Source organism: Thunnus albacares, chromosome 18 (genome assembly GCF_914725855.1).
Source record: "Thunnus albacares chromosome 18, fThuAlb1.1, whole genome shotgun sequence".
Lineage (NCBI taxonomy): Eukaryota > Metazoa > Chordata > Actinopteri > Scombriformes > Scombridae > Thunnus > Thunnus albacares.
The window spans coordinates 6373309-6387446 of NC_058123.1; the positions used below are offsets into that span (position 1 = coordinate 6373309).

A 14138-nucleotide genomic window follows, 5' to 3' on the forward strand; every position below is an offset into this window, starting at 1 on the left:
ACTGCCATATACACTAGCATGTGGTATTCACAAAACGCTTTCAGGGTGTTTATGTTCATTTTTTTAATGACAAAATGTAATGCGCAATTTTGTTTGAAAATGAAATGTTTGCTAAGCAGTATGAAACTCAAACCTCTCCCACCACAATCAACCTCTTGCCAAATATTATTCACTATTTAAGCCCTACATTTGTGCAACTAATTTGCAATAACTATTTTCATTCACTTGTAACAGTCAGTGCCAATGCATGAAGTGGTGTGATGCTCATATAGTGCAAAGAAAAGAAACTGATCTTTTTTTATCTTAATTTATTTCTTGGAATTTTCCCAATTTCTTTCTGTCCTTCTTTGTCACATCTTGCCTGGACTTTGGGTGTTTTTTGGTCTTATGTCGTGTTCTGTGGGGTCTCCTGGTTTTGTATGTCTGTTTAGTTCCTTGGTTCATAAGGGTTTTCTTGTATGATTTGGGTGGTGGGTTTTAGAGGACTGCATCATTAGTTTGTTGCGTTGTGTGCTTGGGTGTGTTTGTGGTTGGTTTTGGATGGGTTAGTGTAGATGGCATTGAGTTTGTTTTCTGGGTTTTTGTTCTGTTTCCCTTGTGTGTTCATGTACTCCTCCACACCTGCCCTGTGTCCTCAGTCAATCAGCTCCCTGTATGTTCATTCCCCTCTCGAGTTCTCCACCCATCTCCCCACCTGCACCTCATCTCCTTGTTAGTTCAGTTTCTTTAAGTTCTGGTTTTCTGTTCAGTACTTGTTGGATCGTTTTGTGTTGTTTCTGCTGCTAGTTCTGTTCAGCTCTGTTTGCCTGTCCATGACCATCCACAATTAAAGGAGAGTTTTTAATCATATCTGCATTCCGGCCTCTGCGTTTGGGTCCACTCCTGCTTCCCCGAGTTTGACACTTCTTTAACCAGTTAATTAAAGTTCAAATTATGGGATGGTCCCAGTAAGGATACGGTACATAATGTTTCTGCTCATTATATTTAGTTATATTGTTTTATTCTGTATTCATTCAAATGGAAAAGTAGAGGTAAAAAAAAACCATACAGTATGCTTGTTTATTTGGTGAAAATCACATCTCCTGTCCTGTACCTCTTACACCTCTGCTGATATTGCCACAAATCTACAACCAGTTAAGATGGAAATGGATGCTTCAATAAAACAAAACAAAGAACATGCAAAGTCCCTGTTTGTAATGTGTGTATATTTATGTATTTCTGCATAGCAGTAGTATACACTCCTTTATTACGTGTGTAAATCTCTTTGTCTTTTGTTATTCCAGGTGAATATGAAGAGGGTAAGTGAATGCAAATAAATTCTCCTAATATATAACATTCAGTTATAATTCTGATGTTTACAATGTCTACTTCTACCATAAGCTGTGCTTTACCATGTACTATACCTTCACCTCAGCCTCCCTTTACCTCAAACTCACTTTTCACTGTCTGATCTCTTCATGTTCGTAGAAGCACCAAAGCCAACATCTTATCCAAATTCACATAAATGAAAACAAAAATGAAATTCAAATGAAAATGATGTACTCTTTGCACAAAAGGTGGCATAAGTTTATTTTCTCAATTTCACCAACCTGGATACCCAAGTTCTGGGAAATTGTAGAAGTTCGAACACCAAAAAAAGAAAAAACAAACAAAAAAAAAATACATGTCTAACTCCACCAACTGCACACAAATAAATTATAGGTGGAAAAAAACACTACGTGATAAACAGATCAGAACTATATTGAATTATTACCATATTATACACTAACATATGGTATTCACATCTGCCTTTTAGGGTGTATATATATAGTTATTTTATATACGAAACATTTAATGTGTAATTTTGTATGAAAAGAAAATGTTTTCTAAGCAGAATGAAACTCAAACCTCTCCCACCACAATCAACCTCTGTACAAATATTATTCACTATTTAAGCCCTACATTTATGTAACTAATTTCTAATAACTATTTTCATTCACTTGTAACATTCAGTGTCAATGCATGATGTAGTCTGATGTTCATATAGTGCAAAGAATAGAAACTGATCTTTTATAATCTTAATTTATTTCTTGGAATTTTCCAAATTTCTTTCTATCCCTTTTTAACCAGTTAATTAAAGTTCAGATTATGGGATGGTCCCAGTAAGGATATAGTACATAATGTTTCTGCTCATTATATTTAATTATATTGCTTTATTTTGTATTTATTCCTGTACTCCTGTACCTCTTACACCTCTGCTGATATCGCCGCTGATACAGCCAGTTTAGATGGAAATGGATGCTTCAATAAAACAAAACAAAGAACATGCAAAGTCCCTGTTTGTAATGTGTGTATATACATGTTATTCTGTATAGTAGTAGTATACACTCCTTTATTACGTGTGTGTAAATTTCTTTGTCTTTTGTTATTATAGATCAAGGTCCAGGAGACGGTCATCCACGTGAGTGACTAAAAATAAATTCTACTAATATATAACATTCAGCTGTAATTCTAATGTTTACAATGTCTACTTCTACCATCAGCAGAATATTGTTTTATTCTGTATTCATTCAAATGGAAAAGAAGAGGTAAAAGAAACTTACAGTATGCTTGTTTATTTGGTGTGAATCACATCTCCTGTCCTGTACTTCTTACACCTCTGCTGATATTGTCACAAAGCTACAACCAGTTTAGATGGAAATGGATGCTTCAATAAAACAAAACAAAGAACATGCAAAGTCCCTGTTTGTAATGTGTGTATATTTATGTAATTCTACACAGTAGTAGTATACACTCATTTATTACGTGTGTGTAAATCTCTTTGTCTTTTGTTATTCAAGGTAAATATGAAGAGGGTAAGTTACTGCAAATAAATTCTCCTAATATATAACATTCAGTTGTAATTCTAATGTTTACAATGTCTACTTCTACCATCAGCTGTGCTTTATCATGTACTATACCTTCACCTCAGCCTCCCCTTACCCTTTAGTAATTTCACCTCCAAAAACAAAAGAAAAAAAAATAACACGTCTAACTTCACCAACTACACACAAATGAATTATAAGAGGAAAGAAATACTACATGATGAACAGATCAGAACTATACTGATTTATTGCCATATGCACTAACATGTGGTATTCACATTTGCCTTTTAGGGTGTATATATATAGTTATTTGTGTATGAAAAATGTCATGTGCAATGTTGTTTGAAAAGAAAATGTTTTTGCTAAGCAGTATGAAACTCAAACCTCTCCCTCCACAATCAACCAAATATTATTCACTATTTAAGCCCTACATTCATGCAACTAATTTGCAATAACTATTTTCATTCACTTGTAGCATTCAGTGTCAATGCATGAAGTAGTGTGATGTTCATATAGTGCAAAGAAAAGAAACTGATCTTTTATCATCTTAATTTATTTCTTGGAATTTTCCCAATTAATTTTTGTCCTATTTTAACCAGTTAATTAAAGTTCGGATTATGGGATTGTCCCAGTGAGGATATAATACATGATATTTCTGCTCATTATATTTTATTAGATTGCTTTATTCTGTATTCATTCAAATGTAAAACTAGAGGGGAAAAAACATTATGCTTTTTTATACGACGTGAACCACATCTCCTGTCCTGTACCTCTTACAGCTCTGCTGATATTGCTGCAAAGCTACAACTAGTTTAGATGGAAATGGATGCTTTAATAAAACAAATCAAAGAACCTGCAAAGTCCCTGTTTGTAATGTGTGTATATACATGTTATTCTCATAGTAGTAGTATACACTCCTTTATTACATGTGTGTAAATTTCTTTGTCTTTTGTTATTCTAGGTCAAGCTCTAGCAGGTATAATACCTATAGACAGTCCACCAGGTGAGTGACTACAAATAAGTTCGACTACTATATAACATTCAGTTGTAATTCTAATGTTTACAATGTCTACTTCTACCATCAGCTGTGCTTTACCATGTACTATACCTTCACCTCAGCCTCCCTTTACCTCAAGCTCACTCTTGACTGTCTGATCTATTCATGTTTGTAGCAGCACCAAAGCCAACATCTTATCCAAATTTACATGAAATGATCACTACATGATAAACAGATCAGAACTATATTGAATTATTGCCATATACACTAACATGTGGTATTCACATCTGCCTTTTAGGGTGTATATATATATATAGTTATATTATACAAGAAACATGTAATGTGCAATTTTGTATGAAAAGAAAATGTTTTGTAAACAGCATGAAACTCAAACCTCTCCCACCTCAATCAACCTCTGTACAAATATTATTCACTATTTAAGCCCTACATTTGTCCAACTAATTTGCAATAACTATTTTCATTCACTTGTAACATTTAGTGCCAATGCATGAAGTAGTGTGATGTTTATATAGTGCAAAGAAAAGAAACTGATCTTTTATAATCTTAATTTATTTCTTGGAATTTTCTTTCTGTCCTACTTTAACCAGTTAATTAAAGTTCAAATTATGGGATGATACTCATTATATTTAGTTACATTGCTTTATTCTGTATTGATTCAAATGGAAAAAAACATACAGTATGCTTGTTTATTTGGCGCGAACTACATCCTCTGTCCTGTACCTCCCACACCTCTGCTGATATTGCCACAAAGCTACAGCCAGTTCAGATGAAAATGGATACTTTAACAAAAAAAAAAACCTATAAAATCCCTGTGTGTACATTTATGTAATTCTACACAGTAGTAGTATGCACTTTATTACATGTGTGTAAATCTCTTTGTCATTTGTTATTCCAGGTCCACCACTTGAGTGACTGAAAATAAATTCTCCTTATATATAACATTCAGTAATAATTCTGATGTTTACAATGTCTACTTCTACCATCAGCTGCCACCAAAGTCAATATCTTATTCAAAATTAGATGAAACGAACATCTTTTTTAATCTTAATTCATTTCTTGGAAGTTTCCCAATTTCTCTCTGTCTTATTTTAACCAGTTAATTAAAGTTCATATGATGGGATGGTCCCAGTGAGGGTACAGTAGCTACATAATGTTTACTTTCTATGTAGTTATATTAGTTGTAAATATTTAGTAATATTGCTTCATTCTGTATCCATTCATGACAATGAAACATGTTCATGTTTTTGCTTCATGTCTAATTTGTCTAAAGTGCCTGTAAAGCAAGTTATGCACAAAGTCAGATTTCTGATTTTTTTGAACTGATGTGGTGTTTTGCTCTGTTCATCCTCTTTCCAGCCTCTTTGTCAAGATATACTGTAGGAAAGAATTAACAATACAATTAACAATAGCAATAGAATTAGAGTAGAATTATTAACAAAAGAATATCTCATTGCATCTTCCCTGTGCTGGGCCAAAAAAAGTCTCGATCAGTATTTCTTATCCTGTTGATGTGTTTTGAATATTTAGTTTGGATGATGTGAATTATGAAGTTCAAGGATCACAGGATTTAGTTGTAATGATGTCTACATGTGCTTTTCTTTTGGCAATCCCTCAATCAAACAAAGGTAGCGCGGAGAATTTAAACCCAAAATCTATTTTCAAGTTAGTATTTTGAACAGTCACATTTCATAAGAGCTGATATTAGCAGCTTTCTCCTTCACAGGAACAAGTAGGTTACTGGTAGTGATAGTAAGGAGGCAGTTTGAGCATGATATTGTCTGGAAGGGATTATTTGGTGCGTCTGGTTTTATGGAATGAAATGTGAGATTATTATATAGTTTTCACAAGCAGGCCAAAAGAACTTTTCATTAAAGTTGAATAGGTCACAATTTTACCATTGCTGGTAAACTGAGACTTCATTTGCTCTGTCTAGTGTAATATGTACATTTCTGGCAGTCTGAAGTGTACTTTATAAAACATCTAACCTACTTATGCTATTTGTGCATCTTGTTTGTACATTCATCAATATAACGAGCCTCTGATACCACTGTGTGTTTTTCCGTTCGTTGACTCGACGGGTGGAAGAAGCAAATCAACATTGTTTATGGGGTATTTTTATATATTTCTCAAGAACCACTCATTCAAACAACTTCACACATCGACATTGCACTTCCTTGATTCCCAGCAATAGACCTGCCAGGTACGAAGTAGATCGAATGAACAGTTCTCAAGCTATAGGCTGGATGAGAATTACTTTGATCAAAATATATGATAAAGTTATATGTAAAATGGATGTTGTTGTAATGCTGCTGACTCAAGCTCAGAGGACTATTATTACAAGTAGGAAACAGATCAAAATGCTCACAGCTGAAAGGAACAGAGTGCAACTCACATTTGAGTTTCAGATGTAGTCAAATTATAGTTTGTTCCTGCATATAAACCTGCATACTTCTGCTTTTCACATGTTTTCATATTGTCACTTCACAACAGCTGGAGGCGCCCTTGGTATAGAGAGCCGACGTGGGGTGGATGGCAACCCCCAAGACAGTGAAGCACTGAGCAATGGTCCACTGCCACTAAATATAAAAGGTGAGTGACTACAAATAAATTCTCCTAATATATAACATTCAGTTGTAATTCTAATGTTTACAATGTCTACTTCTACCATCAGCTGTGCTTTACCATGTACTATACCTTCACCTCAGCCTCCCTTTACCTCAAGCTCACTTTTCACTGTCTCATTTCTTCATGTTTGTTGCAGCACCAAAGTCAACTTCTTATTCAAAATTAGAAGAAATGAACAAAGAATTCAAATGGAAATTATACACTCTTTGCACAAAAAGTGTCATAAGTGTGTTTTCTCAATTTCACTAATTTGGATACCCAAGTTCTGGGAAATTGCAGTAGTTTCACCACCAAAAAGAAAATAAAAAAGAAGTATGTCTAACTACAACTACACACAAATAAATTATAGGAGGAAAAAATTACTACATGATAATCAGGTCAGAACTATATTGAATTGTTGCCATATACGCTAACATGTAGTATTCATGTATATGGTGCGAACCAAATCTCCTGTCCTGTACCTCTTACACCTCCGCTGATATTGCTGCAAAGCTACAGCCAGTTTAGATGGAAATGGATGCTTTAATAAAACAAATCAAAGAACCTACTAAATCCCTTTTTTTGTAATGTGTGTATATACATGTTATTCTGCATAGTAGTAGTATACACAGTCCAGTAAGTCCAGTAGACGGTCATCCACGTGAGTGACTACAAATAAATTCTACTAATATATAACATTCAGTTGTAATTCTAATGTTTACCATGTCTACTTCTACCATCAGCTGTGTTTTACCATGTACTATACCTTCACCTCAGCCTCCCTTTATCTCAAACTCACTTTCCACTGTCTGATCTCTTCATGTTCGTAGCAGCACCAAAGCCAACATCTTATCCAAAATTAAATGAAATGAACACAGAATTCAAATGGAATTAATATACTCTTTGCACAAAAAGTGGCATAAGTGTGTTTTCTCAGTTTCACTAATTTGGATACCCAAGTTCTGGGAAATTGCAGTAGTTTCACCACCAAAAAGAAAATAAAAAAAGAAGTATGTCTAACTCCACCAACTACACACAAATAAATTATAGGAGGAAAAAATTACTACATGATAATCAGGTCAGAACTATATTGAATTGTTGCCATATACGCTAACATGTAGTATTCATGTATGTGGTGAGAACCACATCTCCTGTCCGGTACCTCTTACACCTCCGCTGATATTGGATGCTTTAATAAAACAGACCGGACCGTGTATGGTCAATGTGTGAAATTGTGGACAATTTGTTACAGAGATAGTCAGTGTCAGGGGATCGCGGATGCGCACACGGTTCCATTCATACTTTTCTGGGGTTGCGGACACAGATATTGTATGTTTATGTATATGCTTTAGTACAAACAATCCTACCGTATATACCTGGAATCTGTGTGTAACAGCTGACCTCTTTATATACAGTCAATGGTGTAGATGGGTGCAGTTGCTGTGAGATGCTGCAGGTATTTAATAAAGTCAAAGGGAAGAATCTGACGGACAGCCAACTGTGGGCAACAAACATCATTACTGATGTTTTTGCAACATCCCGGATTACATTCAGTGACACATGAACGACATTAATGTACAATTCAGTCTCATTAATAGCTGTATAAAACTATTCTGACGGACATTTCAGTAGATCATGTTTTAGATGCGAAATACTATAGAAGTAAAAAAAAGCAAAATACATGAAAATTGATTTGTGATGTTGAAGAGCTCTGTGTGCGCGCCTCTGTTGACTAAACACACAAAAAATGTGTCTCTTACTCTTTCTGTAATTTTCATTATAAAACAATCTCTGTGCTGATATGTGAAGAAAAGGGAAACCGCTCCGCTCATTGTAAAAATAACTTTGTCTGTAATACGTTCACGACCTGTATGCGTCTTGTTGTTATATATTTATATATATGTAGTTATATTGCTTTATTCTGTGTTCATTCAAATGTAAAAATAGAGGGTGAAAAACCCCAACAGTATGCTTGTTTATTTGCCACGAACCACATCCCTTGTCCTGTGCCTCTTACACCTCCGCTCATATCGCTGCAAAGTTATTCTGCATAGTAGTAGTATAGCCCTCTTTATGTGTGTAGATCTCTTTATCTTTTGTTATTCCAGGTCAAGGTCCACCAGATCTACTAAGTGAGTGACCGCAAATAAATTCTCCTAATATATAACATTCAGTTGTAATTCTAATGTTTACAATGTTTACTTCTACCATCAGCTGTACTTTACCATGTACTATACCTTCACCTCAGCCTCCCTTTACCTCAAGCTCACTTTTCACTGTCTGTCAGCATGGAACTAAAACCTCTCCCACCACAATCAACCTCTTGCCAAATATTATTCACTATTTAAGCCCTACATTTATGCAATTAATTTACAATAACTATTTTCATTCACTTGTAGCATTTAGTGCCAATGCATGAAGTAGTGTGATGTTCATAGAGTCCAAAGAAAACAAATTGATCTTCTATAATCTTAATTTATTTCTTGGAATTTTCCCAATTTATTTTTGTCCTATTATACCCAGTTAATTTAAGTTCGGGATTGTCCCAGTGAGGATATAATACATGATGTTTCTGCTCATTATATTATATTATATTGCTTTATTCTGTATTCATTCAAATGTAACAATAGAGGAGGAAAAAAACACCTCTGCTGATATCGCCGTAAAGTTACAGCCAGTTTAGATGGAAATGGATGCTTCAATAAAACAAAACAAAGAACCTGCAAAGTCCCTGTTTGTAATGTGTGTATATTTATGTAATTCTACATAGCAATAGTATACACTCCTTTATTACATGTGTGTAAATTTCTTTGTCTTTTGTTATTCTAGGTCAAGGTCCAGGAGCCGGTCGTCCACGTGAGTGACTAAAAATAAATTCTACTAATATATAACATTCAGCTGTAATTCTAATGTTTACAATGTCTACTTCTACCATCAGTGCCAATGCATGAAGCAGTGTGATATTCATATACTGCAAAGAAAAGAAACTGATCTTTTTTTATCTTAATTTATTTCTTGGAATTTTCCCAATTTCTCTCTGTCCTTCTTTAACCAGTTAATTAAAGTTCAAATTATGGGATGATCCCAGTAAGGATACAGTACATAATGTTTCTGCTCATTATATTTAGTTATATTGTTTTATTCTGTATTCATTCAAATGGAAAAGTAGAGGTAAGAAAAACGTACAGTATGCTTGTTTATTTGTTGTGAATCACATCTCCTGTCCTGTACTTCTTACACCTCTGCTGATATCGCTGCAAAGTTACAGCCAGTTTTGGAAATGGATGCTTTAATAAAACAAATCAAAGAACCTACTGAATCCCTGTTTGTAATGTGTGTATATTAATGTTATTCTGCATAGTAGTAGTATACACCCCTTTATTACATGTGTGTAAATTTCTTTCTCTTTTGTTCTTCTAGATCAAGTTTCAGTAGCTGTAAAAGGTGTAGAAGGTGAGTGACTACAAATATATTCTACTAATATATAACATTCAGTTGTAATTCTGATGTTTACAATGTCTACTTCTACCATCAGCTGTGCTTTACCATGTACTATACCTTCACCTCAGCCTTCCTTTACCTCGAGCTCACTTTTCAGTCTCACCTCTTCATGTTCGTAGAAGCACCAAAGCCAACATCTTATCTAAATTCACATAAAATGAAAACAAAATTCAAATGAAACTGATGTACTCTTTGCACAAAAAGTGCCATAACTTTATTTTCTCAATTTCACCAACCTGGATACCCAAGTTCTGGGAAATTGTAGAAGTTCTAACACCAAAAAAAGAAAAAGAGAAAAAAAAAAACATGTCTAACTCCACCAACTGCACACAAATAAATAAGAGGAGGAAAAAAATACTACGTGATAAACAGATCAGAATTATATTGAATTATTGCCATAGTATACACTAACATGGTATTCACATCTGCCTTTTAGGGTGTATATATATAGTTATTTTATATACGAAACATGTAATGTGTAATTTTGTATGAAAAGAAAATGTTTTCTAAGCAGAATGAAACTCAAACCTTTCCCACCACAATCAACCTCTTGCCAAATATTATTCACTATTTAAGCCCTACATTTATGCAACTAATTTGCATAAATGTAGGGCTTCTTCGAATTTTCCCAATTTCTTTCTGTCCTATTTTAACCAATAAATTAAAGTTCAAATTATGGGATGGTCCCAGTGAGGGTACAGTACATAATGTTCCTGCTCATTATATTTAGTTATATTGCTTTATTCTGTATTGATTCAAATTGAAAAATAGAGGGAAAAAAACATACAGTATGCTTGTTTGATTGGTGTGAACCACATCCCCTGTCCTGTACTTCTTACTCCTCTGCTGATATTGCCACAAAGCTACAACCAGTTCAGATGAAAATGGATGCTTTAACAAAAAAAAAAAAAAAACCCTACAAAATCCCTGTGTGTATATTTATGTAATTCTACACAGTAGTATACACTTTATTGAATGTGTGTAAATCTCTTTATTTTGTTATTCCAGGTCCAAGACCTTCACTAAGTAAGTGACTGCAAATAGATTTTCCTAATATATAACATTCAGTTGTAATTCTAATGTTTACAATGTCTACTTCTACCATCAGCTGTGTTTTACCATGTACTATACCTTCACCTCAGCCTCTCTTTACCTCAAATTCACTTTCCACTGTCTGATATATTTATGTTCCTAGCAGCACCAAAGTCAACATCTTATCCAAAACTAGATTAAATTAACACAGAATTCAAATGGAAATGATGCACTCTTTGCACAAAAAGTGACATAAGTGTGTTTTCTCAATTTCAATAACTTGAAACTGATCTTTTTTAATTTTAATTTATTTCTTGGGATATTCTTAATTTCTTTCTGTCTTATTTTAACCAGTTAATTAAAGTTCATATGATGGGATGGTCCCAGTGAGGGTTCAGTAGCTACATAATGTTTACTTTCTATGTAGTTATATTAGTTGTATATATTTAGTAATATTGCTTCATTCTATATCCATTCATGACAATGAAACATGTTCATGTTTTTTGCTTCATGTCTAATTTGTCTAAAGTGCCTGTAAAGCAAGTTATGCACAAAGTCAGATTTCTGATTTTTTTGAACTGATGTGGTGTTTTGCTCTGTTCATCCTCTTTCCAGCCTCTTTGTCAAGATATACTGTAGGAAAGAATTAACAATACAATTAACAATAGCAATTGAATTAGAATAGAATTATTAACAATAGAATATCTCATTGCATCTTCCCTGTGCTGGGCCAAAAAAAGTCTTGATCAGTATTTCTTATCATGTTGATGTGTTTTGAATGTTTAGTTTGGATGATGTGAATTATGAAGTTCAAGGATCACAGGATTTAGTTGTAATGATGTCTACATGTGCTTTTCTTTTGGCAATCCCTCAATCAAACAAAGGTAGCGTGGAGAATTTAAACCCAAAATCTATTTTCAAGTTAGTATTTTGAATAGTCACATTTCATAAGAGCTGATATTAGCAGCTTTCTCCTTCACAGGAACAAGTAGGTTACTGGTAGTGATAGTAAGGAGGCAGTTTGAGCATGATATTGTCTGGAAGGGATTATTTGGTGCTTCTGGTTTTATGGAATGAAATGTGAGATTATTATATAGTTTCCACAAGCAGGCCAAAAAAACTTTTCATTAAAGTTGAATAGGTCACAATTTTACCATTGCTGGTAAACTGAGACTTCATTTGCTCTGTCTAGTGTAATATGTACATTTCTGGCAGTCTGAAGTGTACTTTATAAAACATCTAACCTACTTATGCTATTTGTGCATCTTGTTTGTACATTCATCAATATAACGAGCCTCTGATACCGCTGTGTGTTTTTCTGTTCGTTGACTTGACGGGTGGAAGAAGCAAATCAACATTGTTTATGGGGTATTTTTATATATTTCTCAAGAACCACTCATTCAAACAACTTCACACATCGACATTGCACTTCCTTGATTCCCAGCAATCCACCTGTCAGGTATGAAGTAGAATGAATGAACACTTCTCAAGCTATAGGCTGGATGAGAATTACCTTGATCAAAATATATGATCAAAGTAATTCTCTTATATGTAAAATTTATAGTTATATGTAAAATGGATGTTGTTGTAATGCTGCTGACTCAAGCTCAGAGAACTATTATTACAAGTAGGAAACAGATCAAAATGCTCACAGCTGAAAGGAACAGAGTGCAATTCACATTTGAGTTTCAGATGTAGTCAAATTATAGTTTGTTCCTGCATATAAACCTGCATACTTCTGCTTTTCACATGTTTTCATATTGTCACTTCACAACAGCTGGAGGCGCCCTTGGTATAGAGAGCCGACGTGGGGAGCATGGCAACCCCCGAGCCAACAAAGTACTGAGCGATGGACATCCAGACATGATCGGTAAAGTGAGCAAAGGTGGGTAGAAATCCCTGTTTGTAATGTGTGTATATTTATATTATTCTGCATAGTAGTAGTATACACCCTTTATTACATGTGTGTAAATTTCTTTCTCTTCTGTTATTCTAGGTCAAGGTCCAGTGGGTCCAGTGGGTCCACCAGGTGAGTGACTGAAAATAAATAATAATATATAACATTCAGTTGTAATTCTAATGTTTACAATGTCTACTTCTACCATCAGCTGTGCTTTACCATGTACTATACCTTCACCTCAGCCTCCCTTTACCTCAAGCTCACTTTTCACTGTCTCATTTCTTCATGTTTGTTGCAGCACCAAAGTCAACTTCTTATTCAAAATTAGAAGAAATGAACAAAGGATTCAAATGGAAATTATATACTCTTTGCACAAAAAGTGTCATAAGTGTGTTTTCTCAGTTTCACTAATTTGGATACCCAAGTTCTGGGAAATTGCAGTAGTTTCACCACCAAAAAGAAAATAAAAAAGAAGTATGTCTAACTACAACTACACACAAATAAATTATAGGAGGAAAAAATTACTACATGATAATCAGGTCAGAACTATATTGAATTGTTGCCATATACGCTAACATGTAGTATTCATGTATATGGTGCAAACCAAATCTCCTGTCCTGTACCTCTTACACCTCCGCTGATATTGCTGCAAAGCTACAGCCAGTTTAGATGGAAATGGATGCTTTAATAAAACAAATCAAAAAACCTACTAAATCCCTTTTTGTAATGTTTGTATATACATGTTATTCTGCATAGTAGTAGTATACACTCCATTATTACATGCGTGTAAATTCCTTTGTCTTTTGTTATTCTAGGTCAAGGTCCAGTAAGTCCAGTAGACGGTCATCCACGTGAGTGACTAAAAATAAATTCTACTAATATATAACATTCAGCTGTAATTCTAATGTTTACAATGTCTACTTCTACCATCAGCTGTGCTTTACCATGTACAATACCTTCACCTCAGCCTCCCTTTACCTCAAGCTCACTTTTCACTATCTGATCTATTCATGTTTGTAGCAGCACCAAAGTCAACATCTTATTCAAAATTTACATGAAATGATCAGAAAGTTCGAATGGAAATGATGTACTCTTTGCACAAAAAGTGACATAAGTTTATTTTCTCAATTTCACCAACCTGGATACCCAAGTTCTGGGAAATTGCAGTAGTTTCACCACCAAAAAGAAAATAAAAAAAGAAATATGTCTAACTTCACCAACTACACACAACTAAACTATA

At 34.2% G+C, this 14138-nt stretch overlaps 1 protein-coding gene across 1 annotated transcript in view; it reads left to right on the forward strand.

Annotated features, from left to right (window-relative positions):
* Positions 1-12568: 12568 nt before the first annotated feature.
* LOC122967880 (proteinase-activated receptor 2-like) overlaps positions 12569-14138 on the forward strand; it is a 42271-nt gene continuing 40701 nt past the window's right edge. Inside the window, exon 1 of the mRNA XM_044332672.1 lies at positions 12569-12883. Within this exon, the coding sequence (XP_044188607.1) occupies positions 12748-12883 (136 nt within the window). The 5' untranslated portion in view covers positions 12569-12747. The remainder of the gene's footprint in view (positions 12884-14138) is intronic.